The sequence below is a fragment of the Euleptes europaea genome, chromosome 2 (genome assembly GCF_029931775.1).
Source record: "Euleptes europaea isolate rEulEur1 chromosome 2, rEulEur1.hap1, whole genome shotgun sequence".
NCBI lineage: Eukaryota > Metazoa > Chordata > Lepidosauria > Squamata > Sphaerodactylidae > Euleptes > Euleptes europaea.
Window position 1 is genome coordinate 74,939,552 of NC_079313.1, and position 23,669 is coordinate 74,963,220.

The window sequence follows — 23,669 nt, forward strand, 5'->3', positions numbered from 1 at the left end:
CTCAAGTGCTCATAGTTTCCAGAGGACCTTAAATTTCTACTAGATCTTTGGATAGTCTTCCTTAACTGACTCCATTTCTGTGCTTGAAATAGCTCTACTGATACCCATTTATTCATGGTGATTTGTTTCTCCCAATTGCTCTCAGTGCAGCTTTCACTTCACTTTCTAAAAAAAGGCTGAATGTGTATCTTTATTCTCTACAGCAATACACACACACCAGGTAATTCTGCTGTGCCATGTGCCTTGAACACTCTGCTCATCTAATATTCCAATTTCAATTTCAATACCTTTATTGGCCTATTCCATCAGGAAGGCTTCCACTCTACTGACTTTCCACAAACTGTGCAAAACTGCATTATTCTAGAGGGCTTTTCTGCGCAGGTAATAGGGTTGCACTACACAAAATGGTTCACAAATTTACTTGGATAAACGATTAGGGACAGTAGTCTATACTACTGCGTATAGGTTACTCATAATCAAAACGAAGCACCAGAGCAGCCGGAGGGGTGACCACAAGTGAAACAGCCCTGCATAAATGGCCTTTGTTACCCAATCGACGTAAACATGTATGTACCTTAACTATGGATGCATCCCCCTTATACATGTCAAGTGCACATGAATACCTGTGCCCAGGGCAATTATTTATTGGAACCTTCTGCCAGGTTTATATCAGGATCCAAGATTTAGAGATAATGGCTCATATCAGGGTGCTGGTTCTCAGAAACGTCCAGATGTAGGTTCAAATTTGAAAGTTTATTAATAAAACAAATCAAATAGCATAGAGAATTAGCAAATTGAACACTAAGTTTGAAAAACATGAGCACACATGCACATTAAATAAAGTATATAAACCCTAAGCAAATGTTACTAGTCTAAAAAAAAAAAAAAGGAAAGGCCAGAGGAAGTAACTATACAAGCCTGGCCAGATAGTACAGATAGTATACTCCTGTAAGGTTCACTGGAAGAAAAGAGAAAGCAGCGTCAGAGAAAGCAAAGTGAGAAACAGAGTGAGGTCTTCAGGGATACCTGCATTGGATGGCAGGGCCAACACAGAGTCATGCAAACATTGCCACAGCATGCTCCCACACAGGGGTTGGAGCCAGTTGCTGAAGCCCAATATCAAGGTGGGACTCAATGGCTAGAATAAAGTGCTGGGGTTCCTGTCCTATCTTTATACCCAAAAGGTGTTGATATAGAAGGAGGAATAGGATGCTCCTCAAAACGGGTGGGATCGGAGCCAGAAGTTTCAAACATATTGGAATGGATTGCCCAAATGGAGCTGTATTGTTACCATTTTTTGTAAAAAATCAAATTCGGGGGGAAAACATAGTGAAAGGAATAAAAATATCTACCTGAGAGATGGATGTGCTTACATGTCATAGTTAAGTCTTTGGCAGATCCTGTTGTGCTGCTTATGCAAATTGCAATGCAAAAATCTAAGACACTGCTATTATTTTAGAATGATGGGTGGGAGGATATAAAGGTAGATGTGTCCTTTCTGAAGCAACCTGCCAATTGCTGTCCTTTGATTGCTTTGAAATAGAAGAAATGCTTCAGTGCACTGAGTTCCCTGTTGCCTCCCAAATTAGGTGGCTGCATACTTTTTTAATATTCCAAAACTCAGGCAAGTTTTATTCAGTGTCTTATCACTGTATTACAAGTTTAAATATGGGTGTTTCCTTTATTGGCCCCAGGCCTTTTTCTCATCAAATTAGTTCAGAGGAGGATCAGAGGTGCATGCCGAATATATTAGGTGCTATGGAACACAGGCAGGATGGTGCTGCTGCAGTTGTCTTGTTTGGGGGCTTCCTAGAGGCACCTGGTTGGCCACTGTGTGAACAGACTGCTGGACTTGATGGGCCTTGGTCTGATACAGCATGGCTTTTCTTATGTTCTTATGTTAGTTTTCCCTGCACCTAAATATTGGTGTCAGCATACTAGTGTAAGCAATGTTGGATGCAATACAACTGAAAAACCTGTAAATGTTTAAATGCAGGGTATTTTCTTCTGTTCTGGAAGGATTAACAAGTGGTAACCTTTGTCCCTCTGCTCTATTTAACCCATCTCCTGGGTGACTAAGCAAGTAGGTGAACACATTCCACCACAGAATACTGACTTAGAAGGAGGGGTGAAAGGCATGTTGGCTCCTGTTCCTGAACACAGAAAAAAGCCAACGTAAAAGCTATTCGGAAAGAGCTTGCCATATCATGGCTTCCATGCTGGAGAAAATAATGACTGCCTCACCCCACATTCTGCATTTACTTATTGGATTCATCTTCATCTTTGTGCTGTTGAACGCCATTAAGTTATATTGGAGGAGAAGGGAGCTGCAGAAGACCTTCAAGATGTTTCCTGGTCCTCGCAGCCACTGGTTCTATGGCCACAACAAGGAGGTAAGGAAGGTCCCTTTGGGACAGAGAAAAGGAGGAAGTTTCACTGGAACATAACAACTAAGGTGAAAAGAAAGGCAGGAGGCCTTTTGCTGTATCTATTTTGTCACTAAACATTTCCTCACTATATACTATGGTTATGAACCTATTTGGATGAGTTGGTGCTGACTTCTTCAGTGGAAGCTGAATCTTTCACATTTACCAATTGTGTGCTGAATTCTTAAAAAATCTGTTAAGTTTAGAACTTGGGAATTGCAATGAAAATAAACATGTTTGTGAGAACAATACATTAATGCATCCCTCCTGGGTTATAGGAAAAGTGTCTTTTATTTTAATGACAGAATTTATGGTGATATCAGAATCCATGGAAACAGCCAACCAATCTGAATGGATATCTGCCATGATGCAAATTCCTTGTTTGTTTAACATACAACAGAACTACCTCTGCTAAACGCTGGCAAATGGGATCACCTTGGATCTTTGCACTAGCTCAGTATCTCATTTAAACTCCCCAGCAGCCTCTACCTAGGAAAACTGTGACTCAGTTGTGTAATGTGTAGTGCCGGCCCCTGGGCCAAGCCCAATTGCATGGTAAAAAAAAACCTCAATGACTTGAGGCACCTCACTTTCCTCTCTATGCCCCTCCCCACACTATTTCCTCTCTCCCTCCTTCTGACATCCCCCATATCCTCTCCCCTTTCTCTATCTCCTTCTCTCCTTCTCAGTCATTCACCAAACCTACCTTTTATCTGCCTCCCATCTTCAGCTATATTTATTTACTTCATTTATACCACACCTTTTCTCACAGTGGGGACCAAAGCAGCTTACGTTATTCTCCTCTCCTCTATATCTTCACAACAACCCTGTGAGGTAGCTTAGGCTGAAAGTATGTGACTGGTGGAAAATCACCCAGTGAGCTTCCACAGCAAGATGAGGATTTGAACCTGGGTTTCCCAGACCCTATTCTGAAGCTCTAACTGCTACACTACACTGGCTTTCATAGAATGGCTGCTAATTTACAGTAATAAGTAGCCAGGCCTAGTTGAGTCATGCAAGTCAGGTGGTATCAACTCACCCAGCGGTTGCTGCCAGGCCTAGGGTTGCCAACCTCCAGGTGGGACCTGGAAATCTCCCAGAATTACAACTGAATTCCAAACAAGAGATCTGTCTCCTTTGAGAAAATGACTGCTTTGGAGAGTGGACTCTATGGCACTGTATTTAGCTGAGGCCTCTTCCCTCCCAAACTCTGCCCTCCCAAACCCTGCCCTCTTTAGATTCCACCACAAAATATCCAAGAATTTCCCAACCTGAAACTGGCAAACCTAGTCAGGCCTGGCCCCAATATGTCCTTCCTCAAAGGCCTAAATAGGACTGGAAAGGATCGTTCCCTTTCTCCATGCCTTTTTACTCACAGAAACCCAGCCTGGAATAGTGTGGTTGCCTAGCAACAGCCTCAGAGGGAATCCGTTCCTTAAAGCTACAGGTGCTCCTTTTATTATTTTTCAATTTTATAAACACCCCCAATGGTGTTTTTTTTTTTTTTTTAACATTTCACATTTTTCTGCAAACCTGGGGCCCTTTTGAGGTTTGTGGAAAGCTCTGTCTTGCTGTTCACAACTCTAGCAAATTCCATATTAGGTTGTAATGGTTCTTTCTCCACTACTCCACCTGACCTAGAAGGCTATTAATAGAATTGTACAGTGATATAATTTTCAACCCTCTCTGCCTCTATTCTTCAGCCATCCTTTCTGTGACACTTAATTCCTCCATCACCTACACCCTTACAAAATTAATATAACTGTGCCTTTATTTTATATAAATGTTACAACCATGGTTACAATGATATCTGTAACCATTTCTGCTATTCTTTTTCCTGTTTGCATATTGAGAGGTTCTCATGGTTTTCCCCCCTCCATTTTTGCATTGCACAAGAAGCATTGGAATCATAAACATGAAGAAACTGGTGGTGCTGATAAGATCTTCTTTCTCCTTTGTGGGAACAATTTCTCCATTTGGGGAAGACCTACCAGCCATATGCAAATGGATCAATTGTACTGACATTTTGAAAATTTGTTTCCAGATAACTTCTTCCAAAAAAACACCTACTGTGCATTTACACTCATAATCTTAACCCCATCTTTGGTAACGGTACCTCTTGGAAAATGGAGAATGTGACAAAACTGTAAGAGTTATGATATCACATCCTTTTAATAATGGAGTATACAGTGATTGATCCTTGTGGGCTTGAATATGAATCTATACACTGAACAGGAGATCCTCTTGCAAAACCATATTCTAAAAAAATCACTGCATTTCCGTGATCCAAGTATTTATTTTTAAAAAATATGCTTTACAACTTTAACGTGTGAGGTGCTTTATTACACGTTTTCATATTTTCTGTCGTAGCTCCAACGAGGACAAGAATTCAGTAAGTCCTTGGAATGGGCAGAAAAATATCCCTATGCCTTTCCTAGATGGTTTGGTGGCTTTGCAGCTGGCTTACTAATCAACCACCCTGATTATGCTAAAGCTGTGTTTGCTCGACAAGGTAAACATTATCTATCATTTAATGATCAGCCTTTAGTTGTTGAATAGCTACTTCTGCAGAGTTGTTTAATTAGTTAAAATATTTGTATTCCTCATAAAAAACACTTTCAGCCAGATGGGTTCTGAGGAGGCTAATGTAAAAGATTAGAATAATAAAAAAACACAACAATAATTAGCAGCAGCTAAACAACAATAGTAGCAAATATCAGTAATCTCCTGTCATTAATGAAGGCTAAGAACCATCGTCAATAAATAACTCATTGGGGGGTCTACACATAGACACATACATAGATCTTGTGGATTGTGTGAATCACAGTGTGATTCTTTCCTATTTCCCCCCATCCTCCAGCAGCCTCCAAGATGCTAATGATAATGCTGAACATTGCAGGATGTGTGTAGCCAACAAGCCATGCAACCCAGGAGGCTGCAGTGAAGAAGCACAATAAGAGAATAGCTTCACCTTCCTTTTCCAATGAACATTATGTTGGCATAGAAGTAGGGCTGCGCATAACAAAATACTGCAGCTGAAGATAGACATGGAAATCACTGTTTTGAGTCATTACCATGTTTTTCTGGAACAGTATTAGGAATCCAAGATTTTTAGTGAAATGAAACTACCCTCCCGGAAAAAAATCAGTATTGTTTTGGAGTCTGGGAGCTGCTAGTTGGCTACAATATGTGCTTGTGTTTTTCCTTGATTCTACTGGTTTCTTGAGAAATGGCATTTCTCACTTCCAATTGGATCCTTGCAAGGGAGAAGCCAGAGTGCTTCCAGCCAATCACCTTTAGAGACAAGTAATCAAGACACGGTTATCTTTCCCACCCTCCTTTACAAGGGGGGGCAGAGTGCCCCAAGTGTAAGGGCACTTGGCTGGGTAAATAGAGAGCTTAGGCAGGATGCGCTAAAACAAATGATAAGAATGCCCATTGCAAAGAACAGGAGATGCCTGAAGGCCCATTGGATATAATTGGAGTCACAAATGCAAGTCAACTTGCATAGGCTCCATTGAAATACATTACAGCAGTGATTCCCAAATTTTGGGGAGGGCACTGTCCCCTTGATTCCATAAACTCTTCCCCAGTGCCCCCTACCCCAAACCTATAAAAGCATTACTCAGAACAGCAGTTTACACAACCCACTAAGGAAGACAATAACAATAAAATCCAAAACAGAAACAATTAATTGTACATTTATTCAAAAACAAATTAAAACTTTAAAATTTAATTTATTCACCAAAATTGATGATCTGGATTCAGTGATCCTAGCTTTTCAAAGTCTGATAGTGATTTAGCAAGAATCTTACACACCACATTTAGTAACTACTTCACTATTCAGACATGTTTGGTCATTCCAGTCCTAGAGCACTCCTGCTACTCCCAAGGACTGTCATTCCACTCCAGGGGCTGTCACTTCAGTCCCAGATTACTGATTCCAGTCCTGATTACACTTGGGGGGCTGTCATTCCATACCCAGTGCAGCTTATCTGTACCCTGGGGACCATCATAAAGAACATAAGAAAGGCCATGCTGGATCGGACCAAGGTCCATCAAGTCCAGCAGTCTGTTCACACAGTGGCCAACTAGGTGCCTCTAGGAAGCCTGGAAAGAATAGGTATGCATCATGACTAGTATCCATTTTGACTAGAAGCCATGGATAGCCCTCTCCTCCATTAACATGTCTACTCCCCTTTTAAAGCCTTCCAAGTTGGCAGCCATTACCACATACTGGGGCAGGGAGTTCCACAATTTAACTATGCATTGTGGGAAGAAATACTTAATTTATTTGTTTTGAATCTCTCACCTTCCAGCTTCAGCAGATGACCCTGCATTCTAGTATTATGAGAGCGAGAGAAAAGCTTCTCCTTGTCCACTTTCTCTATACCATGCATAATTTTATAGACCTCTATCATGTCCCCCTTAACTACCATATTTTTCGCTCCATAGGACGCACCTGACCATAAGACGCACCTAGTTTTTAGAGGAGGAAAACAAGAAAAAATCTTGTTATCCTCCTCTAAAAACTTGTCTTATGGAGTGAATGCATCGGCCCCGACAGCCAGCTAGGAGGCGGGCGGGGTGCACAGAATTGGCTGGGCGCATGCACTCCGGCTTGCGCCGTCCCGATGTGCACGCGCCCAGCCAGCTCTGGGCACCCCGCCCGCCTCCCAGCTGGCTGTCGGGGCGGGGAACGCTGGCTCACGCTGACCTGACGCGCACATGCCCAGCCGGCTCTGTGCCCCCAGCCCGCCTCCCAGCTGGCCGTCGGGGCGGGGAACGCCGGTTCGCACCGTCCCGATGCGCACGCGCCCAGCCGGCTCTGTGCGGCCCCGCCTGCCTCCCAGCTGGTTGTCGGGGTGGGGAACGCCGGCTCGCGCCGTTCTGACGTGCACGCGCCCAGCCGGCATTCACTCCATAAGACGCACAGACATTTCCCCTCACTTTTGAGGAGGAAAAAAGTGTGTCTTATGGAGCGAAAAATACGGTACCTTCTTTCCAAGCTAAACAGCCCTAAGTGTTTTAACTGCTCCCTAGTTGATCTAGCCCCCTGAACATTTTGGTTGCTCTTTTCTGCACCTTCTCAAGCTCTGCAATATCCTTTTTTAGGTGTGGTGGTGACCAGAACTGTACACAGTATTCCAAGTGTGGTCTCACCATTAGGGTTCCCAACTGCCTGGTTATGGTGGGCAATCTACCACTCTTTGTTGTTGTCGCCCGCCAACTCTCAGCTGGTCGACAGGTGGAAGTAGTCAGGGAAGAGAGAGGGCATGACTTGCATCATCTACACAATGACATCACTTACTGTATAAGCGGAAGTGCCAGGGTGAGGCTTTTCCTGCCTCAGTCTCCAGGCAGGCAGTTTTGCACACACACACACACACTCTGCTACTCAGTTGTTTGGTGGAGGTGCGGGCTTTCCCTTTCATTCTGCTGCATCTCTGCGGCTTCTCTGGCTACCCTAGCAGTGCGAGCCTTATCTGCCTTTCCTCCCGGGGAAAGCTGCTTGGGAAGCAGGGGCATCGGGCCGAGCGGCAGAGAAGGCTCGTACTGCTGGGGTGGCCTGGGAAGCTGCGGAGATGAGGCAGAGCTAAAGAGAAAGCCCACGCCACCGCCAAACAGCTGAGCAGTGGGGGGGGGTATCTCTGCCGCTCTACCCAATGACCCTGGTTTCCCAAAGTTAAGCCTGCATCCAAAGATACAACAAAATATTTCTTGGGGCACATCCCTACATAGAAGTGGTGCCAGTGTGGTTTATTTATCTATTTATAACATTTATAAGGCATATTTCTTTCTTATAAGAACTTAAGGCACCTTACAATGTAAATAACAATAAAATACAGTCAAATACATTAAGTACATAAAAACCATAAGTTAAAATTAATAAAACTGCTGATAGGCAGAAGAACTAACCAAATGCCATCATGAATAAACTATCTTCAGCTGCAAATTAAACCCCAGAACAGCTATGGGGAGTTCCATATGTGAATCATAACCACAGAGTACTTAGAAACCATCATTGGTACAAAATGCAGCTACTAGAACTGGAACTCATTGTATAGAACATAGAACCAGGTTACTGCTCTATTTGCATTGATAGTTTCTGGCCTGGTGCCAAGATATGAAAGACAATCATATGAGCCTACCCAAACTCTTGGATCAAATCAATGACCCCCCCCCCCATGTCCTTCTACGCTGAGGTATAGTGGGCAGAGAAGGCTTTTTCCATTTGTGCCATTCAGACTATTGAATGTTCTCTCAAGGTGGTAGACCCCAACTCTTCTAGCTTTTCAACACACTGTAAAACTTTGGAGGGCATTTGGTATAGGCAGAATTTTTGGTTTCCATTGATTACCTGGTCCTTGATTGTTTGGGTTCTTCCTTATTTTATTGATATACTGCACAAATTTGCCTTTGTATCATGTTGCGAGCTGTCTTGACAGGATCTTTTTAACAGAAAGGTGGAATAAAACAGTATTAAATAAATATTGATGTGACCTGCTCCATGTGTGAGAGCATTGCCCCTATCCTAGCCCCTCCTGCAGAACTGATTATTTTGTCTAAGTTGGTTGCATCTGAAAAGGATTTCATGGAATTGGTCTTTGGCATTATCTTTTGATCCTGACTCTTGAGATCAAAGTCTAGGTTTATTAATGGCGGTAACTTCAAAGTGCTTGTGAGCTTATTAATTATGGGTTCAAGGCCAAAGAAAGTGTCTCTTATTTCACAAACTTGGCAAAAGCACCATCACAAACTTTTAAAGAGCTTATTGGGTATGTTGCGCTTTATTTTGATGTGGCCTCAATAAAATCAGTCAAGTTCAAATTTAAAATAAACAAAGTTTAGATTATTCACTGCAGGCAGCTTTGCCGTTGCCCCAGTATTGTCCTTTGCTTTATTTTAAAATTTCTCTTTGTTACATTTTTCAGACCCTAAGAATATGGTTACCTACAGGTTCTTCATTCCCTGGATTGGTAAGTAAAAAAATGATTCACCATTTTAAAATATATATTAGACCATAAATGTATTGTTGTTACCTAGGGAACAGAGGTGGCAAGCACAGATGCCCAACCTAACCTTCTCCAGACCTTTTCTTTTTTTGCTGCCAAGTTACAGCAGACTTGTGGCAACCTCATAAGGTTTTTAAGGCAAGAAAAGTATGTGCTTGGTGCAGTATTTTTTATCACATTACAGAAAGACCTTTCAAGTAAAGGAAGTTGATTTTTATTAAAGTACGAAAAGTGGTCAGAAAAAGGAAAGAAAATTGAACTGAGACAAAAAATCATAGCAATTCTCTTATTTAGCATATGTTACTTCTCAGAAGTTATTAAAAGCAATTTTTGCTTCAGAGGTTACTATATAGTATTTAAGCATAAGCATTCCTTAACTAACTTTGTAAGTTTATTTACACTTTTTTTAATTCAAAAAAATACAGATTTCCACCAATTTCCTTCTCATGACTTGGGACAGCCCCCCCCCCCACCAGTACTGGTGAGGATTGCCACAAAAAAGCCCTATTGTTACCGATCTTCAATTGGTTTATTAGAACCTATCTGTGTGTATGTACAGTAAGGTTGCCAACCTCCAGTTGGGGCCTGGAGATCTCCCAGAAGTACAATTGATCTCCAGACTACAGAGATCAGTTCCTCTGGAGAAAATGGCTGTTTTGGAGAATGGGCTGTATGGTCACTCAAAAGCCCTAATGGGCAAAAACCCCACCTGGCTCTGCCCACTTTCTAAAGAACAGTTGGAGGGTGCTTGGAAAGATGGGACCCCTGCATTTCAAGTATCTTTCTCTGTCACGGCCCCAGACACTCTAATCCCCTCAGTACATTTAAGTATCTACATGAAAATGCCCATATTAGGAATGCCTCTCTCCTCTAAAATCCCAAGCATTCCAAGAAGAAGAAGAAGAAGAAGAAGAAGAAGAGGAGGAGGAGGAGGAGGAGGAGTTGGCTTTTATACCCCATTTTTCTCTAAGTTTAAGGAGTCTCAAAGTGACTTGGAATCGCCTTCCCTTCCCCTCCCCAACAACAGGCACCTTGTGAGGTAGGTAGGGCTGAGAGAGTTCTGAGAGAACTGTGACTAGCTCAAGGTCACTCAGCAGGATTTATGTGGAGGAGTAGTTCTTCAGATTAGAGCCCGCCGCTCTTACCCACTATACCACACTGGCTCTCCTAGGGTAGTCAGTTTGTGTAAGCTCTGCAGTGTTCTGAAAGTTCTCTTGCTGTTTTGTGCCCCCAGGCAAAGGACTGCTGCTCCTACATGGACCAAAGTGGTTTCAACATCGTCGATTGTTGACTCCAGGGTTCCATTACGACGTTTTGAAACCTTATATACCACTGATTGCTGATTCAGCCAAAGTGATGTTGGTAGGCATTGGTGCTGATGTTGCTATTTTAATTCTTATCTCTGAATAAAGAAAATTAGGATCAGGGGGAATAGTGTAAAATATTACATTTCTGCAATACTAAAATGCACCTGAACTCAGATTTCAAAATAGTGAAACAACTGGAAATTCCTATGTTCAATGAAGATGAAATGTTTAGTGTGCTTATAAGCCAGCCCTCTCCCAATCCACTCGCCTTGCACAAATTCACATAGTTCATTGAGGTAGCAGTTAGCAAGTTTATCTCTGTTGAAAGATGTGTTCATGTGATAAGAATGTTACAAACCCATGATAGCCCTTCCATAAAAGGTAAAGGTCCCCTGTGCAAGCACTGGGTCATTCCTGACCCATGGGGTGACATCACATCCCGACGTTTCCTAGGCAGACTTTGTTTACGGGGTGGTTTGCCAGTGCCTTCCCCAGTCATCTTCCCTTTACCCCCAGCAAGCTGGATACTCATTTTACAGACCTCAGAAGGATGGAAGGCTGAGTCAACCTTGAGCCGGCTAGCTGAAACTGACTTCCTTCGGGATCGAACTCAGGTCATGAGCAGAGCTTGGTCTGCAATACTGCAGCTTACCACTCTGCACCACGGGGCTCACTCCTTCCATAAAACCTTGCCATCGTTTCTGGAAAGCTAAGTCTCCTTATCTGTGTTTTCCATTCTAGGATAAATGGGAGAATTTGCTTGCCAAGGATGCCATGATGTCACTAGAGATGTTTGAACATGTCAGCTTGATGAGCCTGGACAGCATCATGAAATGTGCATTCAGTTACCAAAGCAATTGCCAGACTCACAGGTTTGTATTGTCTAAGCTTGATAAGATTTTTTTCTCTTTCAGTTGTGTCCATTTTCATTTAAATGAAACATTTTTTAAAAGGGCTTCCTTTTCCCTTCAGACAGTTAGATTATTATGTCAAAGCTGTGTATGACCTGACCTATCTGACCTCTCAGAGAACCCGCACACTCTTGCATCGGAATGATCTCATCTATTGGTGCAGCTCAAATGGGCGTCATTTCCGGGAAGCCTGCAAACTGGCCCATCAACATACAGGTACTGCCCCACACCCCATTCACAGAAAGAAAAAATACTAAAAAGCACCACACTGTGTAACTGTAATGGACAGGACATGTCAGTCAATGAAAAAATCCTTAGGACAGTATTGCAAAATAGGAAACACGGTTATTGGGACATAATTTAACTAACATGAATTAAATAAATGTTCAAAAACAGTCTCCAAAGAAGCATACATGAGTAATAATTAACGTGTGCTAAAAGCACTTCCACTCAAAATCCACCATAAGTCCATCAAAAGGAGAGGCAAGACAGGCATCTGGTATACTGTCCTGTTTTAAAATGTATCTTCATCAAAAAGGAAGAAGAAGAAGAAGAAGCGCAGACTGGAAGATGACCACATTAATTTTCAATTGGTGAATTTCCTAATGGATTAAAATAAATAGACAGTATATATTATAGATATACTTGTGAACCAGAAAGTCTCTGTAGGAAACAGCTGCAATAAATATATAACTAATCACAAGCCAATTATTATGAAGAAGGTGACCCAAAAAGGAATTGCATTTTATAACACAGTCCCTTGTATTAAGAGGGCTATACTTATAGGGCATTAACGCATGGCCGTTTTGTCCGGCGATTGTCTTGCAAATGTAGCGAATAGCTGAAGGCAACGCACATGCTTCCCTCCCTCCCTCAGGATCACCCCACCTCCTTCCGGCACTTCTGCAGGATTTTCAAGTCCTGCTTTAACCTGATTTTAAAGTTTCAACTTGCTGCAGCCATGGATAGACACTGGTGCGTTTGTGCACCTGAGACAACTTCCCTGCCAGGTAGAAGCCACTGTCTGGCCCAGGCAGAGGCAGCAGCAGCACCTCTCCCCTGACCCTGATCCTGTTCCTCTCTCTTTCCTTCCCCCTGACCCCATGACTCTCTCTTTCCTTCCCCCCTCTCCCATGCCCTCCTCTGCCTCCCCCCAGCACTAGCTGGGGGTTTAAGCACACCTTAATGAAGCCTGCACTCTGGAGCCTCACCATCAGAAGCAGTGGTGCAACAACAGTGGCTTCTTCTGACGCCAATGCTGCACACTACCTCGGAGATGGCAGTGAGTAGAAGCACAGTGGAAGCTCCAGAAGGAGCCACTGCTGCACCTCCGCTTCTGATGCTTTTCTGAGGGAAAGAGCAAGGTGCGGGGTCAGGGGTGGGCAGTGGCTTCTCTGGGCTTGGAAGACACCCCTTTTCCATTTGTTTGTTTCATTTGTTTGTCCCTGTTCATGTCCCTATGTGTTCAATTTTTTGAACAAGGGAAAAGAAATCATGGGACAGAGCAGGGGCAAACAAATAAGAACTTAGCCATAGTAGACAGAAAGTATACCACCATTCCCAAATAGTAAGTAAAACACCACCTAGGAAGTTCTAACTCTCCCAAATAATCAAAGCATTTAACAGTTTCTGGGGGGAAAGTGAAAATCCGAATGAACAAACGTTTGAAACTAAGATAAGCAAAGTGATGAAGTAGGATAAAAGTAGGGCTGTTGAAAAAATTTTTTGGTATAGTTCGGCTTCGGCAAAATTCGGCCCGCTTTTATTCGGGCTGTGCCAAAGTCCGAACTCCCCCATTTTGGATCCCCGGAAATTCAGGGGGATCCGGAGTTTGGGGGAAAATTCGCCCCCCATGCGCCTTCAGGGTGCTTCCCTGAAGGCGCGCGGGGGGGCCTTTAAACAGATCTGCGCCTCCCAGCTGGGAGGCGCAGATCTGTTTAAAGGGCCCCCCACGAGCCTTCAGGGAAGCCCCCTGAAGGCGTGCGGGGGGCCCTTTAAACAAGCCCCTCTGCGCTGTCTGCGCAGGCAGTGCAGAGGGTTTCCAGACCCCCCCCCCCAGCCTTGCCGGGACTCCCAGCAGGGCTGGCGGGGGGCTTTAAATAGATTTGTGCCTCCCGGCCGGGAGGCACAGATCTATTTAAAGGGCCCGCTGCGTGCCTCCAGGGAAGCTCCCTGGAGGCGCGTGCGGGGGGGGGGGAACAGATCTGCGCCTTCCAGCTGCAAGGCGCAGATCTGTTTAAAGGGGCAAAATTCACTGAATTTATTCGGGAACACCCCAAACTCAGCAAATTCGGCTCCCCGGTTTCCCCACTTTTTGAGTTCAGTTCGTCCGAACTGAAAAACCGCCGGATTGCGGGAAATTCGGCTGTTTTTCGGTTCAGACCGAACCGAATCAACAGCCCTAGATAAAAGAGTAAATAACAAATAGGGGAAAGTGGTCTAAAGTTTACACCCCTGGTGTAGTGATTATGAGTGTCTAACTAGTATCTGGGAGACCCAGGTTCGAATCCCTATGAATGCCATGGAAGCTTGCTGGGTGACCTTGGGCAGGTCACACTCTCTCAGTCCAATTCTACCTCACAGGATTGTTGTGAGGATTAAATGGAGCAGAAAGCTTTATGCCACTTTGAGTCCCCATTGGGGTGAAAGACAAGGTACTAATTAAATAAATAAAATGTTGATTTTGCCCATTTGCAGGGTAGCACCTGCAGGAGGCCCTGCTCCAATGAGTGAAGCTGCTTTGGCAGAGCATGAAGGAGAGGCAGGTCCCTTAGATATGACGGTCTAAGGCCATGAATAGTCAATACCTGGATGAAGCCCAGTAACTGATGGGCAGGCAGTGAAGTGACTGAAGAGTTGGAATAATATGCATACTCCCCTCTAGCTCCTGATAATAACAGAGCTGTGGTATTCTGCATCAACTACAGCCTCCAAGTTCACTTTGAGGGGAGACCTATGTAAAGTGCATTACAGTAGTTTAGTCTTGATGTTAACATGGTGTGGATCTAGGGGACTCAGATCAGGTGAGTCAAGATAGTGGGTCATCTTCTGGGCTCAACTAAGTTGGTAGAAATAATTTTTGCAGCTGTAGGAACTTGCTTCTTCAGCAGTAATGTTGGATCCAGTATAACCCCTAAGCTCTTGACTGAGGGGGTTACCGCACTTTGTATTCCCAGCAATGTATTAAGAGTTTGAAAACGTTATAAAAAACACAGCTTTAAAAGGGTTTTTGGATACCACGGCTTATAAATGGTTGGAAGACGTCTTCACAGCTGAAGGGGCCAAACAAAGTGCAAACAGTATTTTTTATAACGCTTTCAAACTCTTAATACATTGGTGGGAATACATAGAAAGTGCGAACAGTATTTTTTATAATGTTTTCAAACTCTTAATACATTGCTGGGAATACAAGTGCTGTAACTCCCTGAGTCAACAAGGGTTAGTTAAACCCCATCAAAGACAGGAAACACAGTGCCCTTCAAGATCACTGCTGTCCCAACCAGCATTACCTCTGTCTTGTCCAAATTTCATTTCAGTTTGTTCACTCTTAACTATTTAACTGCAATGGACAGGCATTATTAATTCAGGATCAGGATATGGAGATATAGCGCTCGGTGTCATCAGCACATAGATGACAGCCATCCCCAAAACATTGAATAATTTGTTCTAAGGGCTTTATATAGAGGTTGAAGAGAATGGGGAATAAGACTGCTCCCTGTGGAACCCCACAGGACAGATCACACACTGCCAACCTTTTGAGTCTGGTCTGTGAGGAATGATTTGAACCAGTCCAGTGCACATCCTTGATACCTACTTCTATCTCCAACTGTCTCAATAAGATGGCATGGTCCTCTGTGTCAAAGGCTGTAGATAAGTTCAGTAGGGGCAACAAAGATGCATGACCTTTGTCAATGTTAAGACAGAGGTCATCATCCAACACCACCAAGGCTGTCTCTGTCCCATAGCCTGTACGAAGCCAGACTGAAAAGGGTCCAGAGCAGATGAGATATCCGAGAAAACCTGGAGTTGGGTCAGCTACTGCTCTCTCAATCACTTTACCCAGAAAGGCCACATCGTTTTTTTGTAGGGATAATTTTTAAAGTCATGGATGGATAACAGCTTCTTTGAGTACCTGAGGGAAGGTGCCCTGAATTTGTGATTAATTTATGATGGCCACTAGGGGCTTGTTGATGTGGTCCTTATATGCTTTTCACAGCCAGGATGGGCAAAGGTATTGTTATCGGTATTTATTGTTGTATTACTCTGGGTGTTACTAAACTGCCTGGGAATTCATTGCATTTGGAGTGTGGGAAATAAATATCTTAATCATTCCAGATTTGCATCCTTCCAGCATTTGGATCCTTCCAGCATTCCTGCTGGCACGAGATGGAAGAGATGCCGCCTTTAACCACTTCCTGAAAATACTAGAAACTGTGGGACCCATGTGGCCAAAAAAGCCACATGAGGTAGGAGTCGGACTGTAGTCAAGAAAGGAACTTGGCAAGATTGCCCCACCTCCTTTTATGCCAGCAGAAAAACTGACAGAATCCAATCCAATGTTATAACTTTGTCTGATTGTTGGTACAGAATTGTCCTTGCAGAAGTCTATAGTTGCCATGTCAATAAATATCTTCTCCCCTAATACATGTAACAGAAAAAGTCATACAAGACAGAAGGAGATCCCTCAAAGAGGAGGGAGAGCTTGAAAAGATCCAGAAGAAACGTTACTTGGATTTTCTGGATATTCTTCTTTGTGCCAAGGTAAGAAACTTTAATCTGGCGCCTTTGCTGTGTGCTGTCAGCCATTAACTAAATAGCCTTTAATGCTAGCTATCCCACCGTTCACCGTTGGTGAATGCAGCACTTCTCGCCTTTGTTTTTAAATCAGATGCCTGCCACACACACACTTTCCTCTAACAGTTTGTCTAGGGTCTAACAGCTGCCATTACATTTAGGAAATATATATTCACTTGGTGACAGACTTGCAATATTTAGCCATAATTCTTTCTAAACGCCATTGTGTGTATTTCAATTAGGCATTGCTCCCTGGGCCAACAACATGTTAACTTGCCCTGCTATTTGATCTATCTTTACTTTTAAAAGGAGGCCTTTTATCTTGTCTTGAACTTTTAATCTAGAAAATGGCTTTATCTCTGAATCAGTTTTGATTAATCTAATAGCAAAGCTTCTTGCTTCATCAGGATGAAAAAGGAGCTGGATTATCTGATGAAGATTTGTGTGCTGAGGTAGACACCTTCATGTTTGAAGGCCATGATACCACAACCAGTGGTATTTCCTGGATCTTACATGCAATGGCTCAGAATCCAGAACATCAGCAAAGGTGTAGGGAGGAAATAAAGGACACTTTGGGCGAACGAGACACAGTTCAGTGGTAAGAGTTCTAACCTGATGTTTCTGAATAATTTGTTTTGAATGTTAAAGAATTATTTTAAAGGGAGAGCATGGAGACTTTATAGTTTTAGAATTAGAAGTTCAAGGACCATCCCATCATTTCCTTTATGCTAATCTGCCCCCTAGAAACACTAGCAGTGATCTCTGACAGAATTCCTAATACAATTTAATTGCAATCCAATATGTGCTTATTTCCAAATAAACAGAATTTAGCTATTACTGAATTTTCCCTACTTTGACTCATCCCAATATTACCAAAGTTTGTCCCTTTCCAGGATGTTATTGTTTTTCAATTAATCTTTGTCCTCTCACCCTCCAACCATAGCAAGACTACACTTTGAGGGGGGGGGGTTGTTTGTTTTTTTAGTTACAGAGAAATCTGTTCATATGCTACCAAGTTTTGATATATAACTAAATGTTTTTTGTTGGTAATAAAAGGCTTATACACTTCAGATTCTAACAGTGCAATCCTAAGGGGAGGGACTTTGGAGGCGGCATGATCCTGGTGTAAATACCACTTGCACTGTCCAGATGGGCATTTATGCCAGCGCAGGGCCACTTCCACTGGTGACGGGGAGTGGTAGGGTATCGCCATGCATGGGCATGGCTGCATCCTCGGCAGCAATGTCCCTCCACCACAGGGGCTCACACTGGCACCAAACGGGGTGTTCCCAGGGGTGGGGCCTACTCTAGTTAGCTTTCTGAGCCCTTTCACCCCAGGAACGCCCTTTTTTGCAGGCACGAACTTGTGCCAGCAAAAATGATGGCGCAGCCAAGTGAAACTGCATAGAGCAGTTTCACGGGGCTTGGGGGAGCTTGCATTTTTTCCGCTTGCAACCGTGGCATGGCAAACCGTTCAGGAGGTGGATCGTCTGTGTTGTGGCTGGGCCATCCCTGGCCACACCTCAGCTACCCCCCCCCTTTTGGATTGCGCTGTAATAATATCTCGAGATTATGTGTAGGAAATACAGTTTCACTATCTGTGGATCCTTTTATTATAATTGCCATCATAGAACTGGCCCACAGAATACTTGTCACAGAAAGAAAAAGAGAATCAAAATTCCCAACACCCGGTGACATATTTTAGACTCATAAACAGCTTGCTTCATGCCCGTATGTTGCATAGTGGTTGGCAGTGCTGTCATAAATGTAAGTAAAGGAGTTTCTTAATCTTCACTCTTTCACTTGGTTCTCTTAGGGAAGACCTGGGGAAGATGACTTACACCACCATGTGTATTAAGGAGGCTCTTCGTCTTTATCCTCCAGTCCCTGGTGTGGCCCGAGAACTTAGTAAACCCATAACTTTTTGTGATGGACGCACCTTGCCTGAAGGTTAGTTTAGACTGGTCCTTTGCGGAAGTGAAGTTCTATCTTTCAGCTCAGTTCTTGTCTGGGGTGAATAAACTGTTTGGAGCATGAAGCATTTTGGGTTAAAGTTAGGCACTTCTAGGTTTCATTTACTTCAGTGGGAGAAAGTTAAGCATGTGCTTAATTATCCAGGTGAAATAAATGAATATATTGGCCTGTATTCAACTATATTCTGAAGACTTAAGAGGAAGCAGTGACCTGCTGATTCCCCCATTAACTGCAGACCCCCATTGTGCTGGTGTGAGGGTCTGCTGATTGCTAGGAACAAAGTTTGTGTGTGGGAGGGGGACAGTAGACCACACTAAGAGAGGGGAATCAGTGAAAATCAGCAAGCAAGAAAAAAAGAACGTTGTTAGCTACTTCAGACATAGTAAAGAGTAATATATTAACTTTAAGTGGACCTTGCCTTTTAAAAACATGCATAACAGTCCGACACAGTTTATTACACATGCATAGATTCCAAAACAATGTTGTGTAGCTTTTTGCTTAAAATTTAAAGTTTATTTTTTTATACTGCAAAATCTAAAGGCTTTGAAATGGTCCGTTTCTGTGCCAAAGTGGTTATTCAAAGTGTCTATTGAATATACAAAGCCGAGGCTTCTTCATATATCAGTATTTGTTCTGATTCTACATGATCTTAGAAAGAGAAAGGTGTTCCGAACACCTCTTACCTTTTCCTCGAGCTATACACTATGAACCCAAGAACTATTACCCTCTCAGTCTCAGCAAGTTCAAGCCCCCATTAGAATTTACTTGAAGTTGGGATTTTTTTTCTTCCAGTGTGCATTACCTCGCACTGACCTCCACTGGACTTCATTTGCCACATTGTTGCCCACTTACCCAATTTGTAGAGATCATCCTAGAGCTCTTCACAGTCAGCCTTGGGTTTCACTATCCTGAATACTTTTAGTAGCTATCCTACATAGAGTAAAATTTCAGGTTGTTGAGCTAGTCCTAATTCACAATTTTACATGTTACGTGTAAGATTGCTGGGTGCCCATGTATATTGTTCTTTCGCAGTTAAATATTTCATTTAAGAATGCTATTTGTAAAAAAAAACTGATTGAGACTGGACCTGCAGCCCTATGCACTTGTGGTTGTGGGAGGATTCCTTAGCTACAGGATAGCTCCTAGATTGCTAGAGTCCTTGGATATTGATGTTAACTTGGTTATCACTTTATTTTGTAGGTTCCACAGTGATAATTAGCATCCATAATATCCATCGGAACCCAAGCATATGGGAAGATCCAGAGGTAATCTGTTTCCGTGTAATAAGATGTAAATATAGCCAAGGTATCTGCATGTTTTAATTAAAGATGAAGATATTCCTCAGTGAATGGTGCATAAAGTCACAGCTACTGGACATGCTGCACATAATCTGAGACTTTTTTATTCTGAAATAGTTTATATTAAATCAGGATATAAAATCCTGTTTCCTCTGTTTCTCAAAAAATATCTTGAAATGGGTTTTTAAAGTGGGTGTGTAAAGTGTCATCAAGTAACAGCTGACATGGTGACACCAGCAAGGGGCTTTCAGGGCAAGTGAGAAGCAGAAGGCATTTATCATTGCCTTCTTCTGCAGAGTCTTCCTTGGTGGTCTCCCTTCCAAAGTACAGGTCCAGCTTAGCTTCTGAAATCTGACGAGATTGGTCTAAACCATGCTGCCTTCCCTCACTGAAAGGGATTTGGGAGTCATTTAAAGCAAGCAAATCAACAAATTTGTCCTGATGCAGTGAAAGAGTTATCTCTGCATAATGCCTTTGTATCTGTTATGAACTAGGCTTAGGGCTGGGGGAAGGGGGGTGGGCAGCCTGTGGGCCTTGAGAAGGGGCTTTCTTCCATGAAGATCTGGGGCTTCAGTGGCCCTGCAGTTCCCAGTCACCTTCTGGGCTTTAAGGTTGGATGGAGGAAAGCTCAGAGAATGGAGGTTTTCACTCCCTGAAGCTGGGCAGCAGTGAGGCTGCTTTTGGAGGTGGTTGATCCCTCATTCTTTGGTAGTCTACTGGGACCAGGTACTGAAACACAAGGCAGTTGTGGTAGGATACGTTGTTGTTTTCCAGCCTGTTAAGGCCAACTCTGGCTTGTGAAATCCCTGGAGATTTGGGGGTGGAGCTTGGGGCAGGCAGGTAGGGTTACCAACCTCCAGGTGGTGGCTGAAGGTCTCCCGCTATTACAACTGATAGCCAGGTGTCAGAAATCAGTTCCCCTGGAAAAAATGGCCATTTGGCAATTGGACTCTGTGTCATTGAAGTCCCTCTCCAAACCCCGCCCTCCTCAGGCATCACCCCCCAAATCTCCATGTATTTCCCAACCCGGAACTGGCAACCCTAAAGGCAGGGCTTGGGGAGTGGAGATACCTCAGCAGAGTATAATGCCATACAGTTAGGGTTGCCAATCTCCAGGTACTAGCTGGAGATCTCCTGCTATTACAACTGATCTCCAGCTGATAGAGATCAGTTCACCTGGAGAAAATGGCCTCTTTGGCAATTGGACTCTATGGCATTGAAGTCCCTCCCCTCCCCAAACCCTGCCCTCCTCAGGCTCCTCCCCAAAAACCTCCCATCAGTGGCAAAGAGGGACCTGGCAACCCTACATACAGTCCATCCTCTAAAGAAGCAATTTTTCTCCAGGGTAAATGATCTGTGTTGTCTGGAGATCAGTTATAATACCAGGAGACCTCCCGATCCCACCTGAAAGTTGGTAACCCTAGGCCAGCTTCTTTTTTGTGTGAGTTTTGCCTTGTGTGGTTGTAGTGTCCTTGTATTGATTCTGCCCCATTTTTATGTGTTTTCTCCTTTATGCTTAACTGCTGAAGTATTTGTTTAATAAATCATTTCTTGTTCACTCTGCCTGGTTCTTCATGCCTCAACCTTGGCCATACATCAGGGTATACACTGATCAAAGAGGGAGTTACCTGAGGGCATGGAAGGTGCTGTGGGCCCTCTCGAGTAAACCCTGAGGTCAGAGTGGTGGCAGTCAGTTAAGACCCTTGCTTGCTCCAGGCCTGAAGGGGGCAGGGGGAAAGGAAGAAATGGGTGAGGAGGGAAGGATCCTTGGACAATTTGCCCTTTGTGGCAAACCTGTATGGCCCTGCCCCTTTCTGCAACAACATGGTAGCTAGAATCCAGCAACCAGAGCTGCAGGTGTGGCTTCAGTCACAATCAGAAGAATGTTCACCACTCAACAGAGGGTTAATATTGTTAGCCATAACATCTGCTACCTGGTGGAAAGATGTGATGGCACAAACACCCACCTTTCCCTATGCATAGTTTGGATCTAGGATTGCCAGGTTCCCCCTCTCCTCCGGCAGGAGGCTATTCGGCTGATATCAGTAATGTGTGTGTGTGTTTAGAACTGGAAGTGCCATCTCGCAAGGGGCCCTATACCTGTTAGTTTGAGTGGTAAAGCAGCCCTTTACCACTCAAACTAAGAGTTTGAGTGATATAAGGCCCCTTGTGAGGCGGCACTTCCGGTTGTAAACCGGAAGTGATGTGCGCGCGGTATGTACGTTTACCCACCGACCCTCAGGTGGTCGGCGAGCAGAGGGGTAAATTGCCGGGGGGTTGCCCACCACAAGTGGGCACCTGGCAACCCTATTTGGATCCAATATAGTTTATTTTGTTTATCTCTTCAACTTATTGTCAAACATAGCTTTGCAACTACAAGAACTAGTTTACTTTAAGAAAAAAAGAAAGCATGGGAATATTAAGGTTATAACAAGAGCTGCAAGTATCCCATATACATATGGCCTAGAGCTTGTATGTTACCTATAAGTGCATCAAGATTTTTTTTTAAGTGAAGCAAGATATCAATAGCTACTAACAGAAGATCTTTGCATTGTCTTCCTCTAGGTGTTCAATCCCACAAGGTTCTCAATAGAGAACTCTTCCCGGCGACATTCCCATGCTTTCGTGCCTTTTTCAGCTGGACCAAGGTGAGCACATTTTTAATGTGTTCTGATGAAAATCTTCCTTTGCATGCAGAAGGCAAGAGGCACTGGGCCTGTGCATAGAAGACTAAAAGAAGGAGAACAAAACATATTTGGTGAGGGAGCAGGAAGAGAAGAAGGCTAGCTTGGTTTATGGTGATGGACTGTGCTATCAATGCCTGAATCAATATCTAGACCAAATGTATTCTTAGGGCCAAGTCTAGGACAATGACAATTTGATAGGAGATTTATCTCCAAATATCCCAAAGTTATGTAAACTGGCTGCATGCACATCATTCCAAGGTTAAAAGTCAGTACTGTCTACTCAGACTACTTACCTAGTCTCTTTAACTGGAGATGCCAGGGACTGAACCTGGGACCTTCTGCATGCCAAGCAGATGCTCTACCACTGAGCCACAGCCTGAGTATTCTCTGTTGTGACTTTCATCTTGTGGAATAAGCTGCTTGAGTAGGGCAGGAAGCCTCCAACATTTTTATCATTCTGCAGTATGTATAAAACAGTAATATTCAGGATGACGTTTTTATAAAGGAAATGGGTTGTAGTATAATGGAATGGCTCAGGAGCTTGTTTTTATGAAGGTAATAGGATTGTAATCTATTGCACTATTTATTGTATGTACTATCTTGCTCTTTCTACATTGCCTTTTACTTTTGTAATCCATTCTCTATATTGTTCATGGTATGTCATTTCCTATCCTTTTTTTTTTTTTTGCATTGTTTTCTATTCTGCAACCCTAGTCCTCATTGCTTATTGGATTTTTAATGCTGCCTTTAGGGAAAAAAAGTTTTGTAATCTACCTGGAGGCTCAGAAAGAAAGGCAGACTATAATACAGGAAATAAGTAAATAAAACCATGCATAATTCTTCAGGGCTTCTCTCTTTCCTCCCTCAGGAACTGCATCGGACAGCAGTTTACCATGAATGAAATTAAAGTGGTTGTTGCCCAAATCCTGCTCCGGTTTGAAATCTTGCCTGATCCAGCAAAGCTTCCTGTTCTTATTCCTCAGATTGTCTTGAAGTCTGAAAATGGGATACATATAAAGCTAAAAAAACGCGATGGACAGTAAAGGACAGAACAGAAATTTTGCTTTCACAGTGATATGAATGTGACCGTTCCCTTTAATTTCCATGCAAGACACAGAGGAATTTTTAAAATTTTAATTTTTAATGCAATATGATTCTTTAAATCCCCTGCTCATTGGTGAAAGGAGGTGAAAATCTTCCTTTTTCCAAAAGTTTTAATACCCTATACCAGCATTTATTGATAAACTTCCGACTGA

The 23,669-nt window shown here is 43.2% G+C and overlaps 1 protein-coding gene across 1 annotated transcript; it reads left to right on the forward strand.

Annotated features, from left to right (window-relative positions):
* The first annotated feature begins 2,207 nt into the window (after nt 1–2,207).
* LOC130473968 (cytochrome P450 4A25-like) lies at nt 2,208–23,462 on the forward strand. The gene is made up of 12 exons (XM_056845628.1): nt 2,208–2,393; nt 4,797–4,938; nt 9,362–9,406; nt 10,677–10,804; nt 11,491–11,621; nt 11,722–11,876; nt 16,315–16,421; nt 16,862–17,052; nt 18,271–18,404; nt 19,629–19,693; nt 22,292–22,374; nt 23,282–23,462. The coding sequence occupies exons 1-12, from the start codon at nt 2,208–2,210 to the stop codon at nt 23,454–23,456; spliced, it is 1,542 nt and encodes a 513-aa protein (XP_056701606.1). The 3' UTR covers nt 23,457–23,462.
* The last annotated feature ends 207 nt before the right edge of the window (nt 23,463–23,669 follow it).

What these genes read in the sequence shown, in the direction of transcription:
- LOC130473968 (XM_056845628.1), top strand. Translation starts at nt 2,208, where the DNA reads ATGGCTTCCATGCTGGAGAAAATAATGACTGCCTCACCCCACATTCTG. An exon ending in TCTATGGCCACAACAAGGAG is followed by an intron (nt 2,394 to 4,796) that starts GTAAGGAAGGTC and finishes TTTCTGTCGTAG; the next exon opens with CTCCAACGAGGACAAGAATT. An exon ending in ATTCAGCCAAAGTGATGTTG is followed by an intron (nt 10,805 to 11,490) that starts GTAGGCATTGGT and finishes TTTCCATTCTAG; the next exon opens with GATAAATGGGAGAATTTGCT.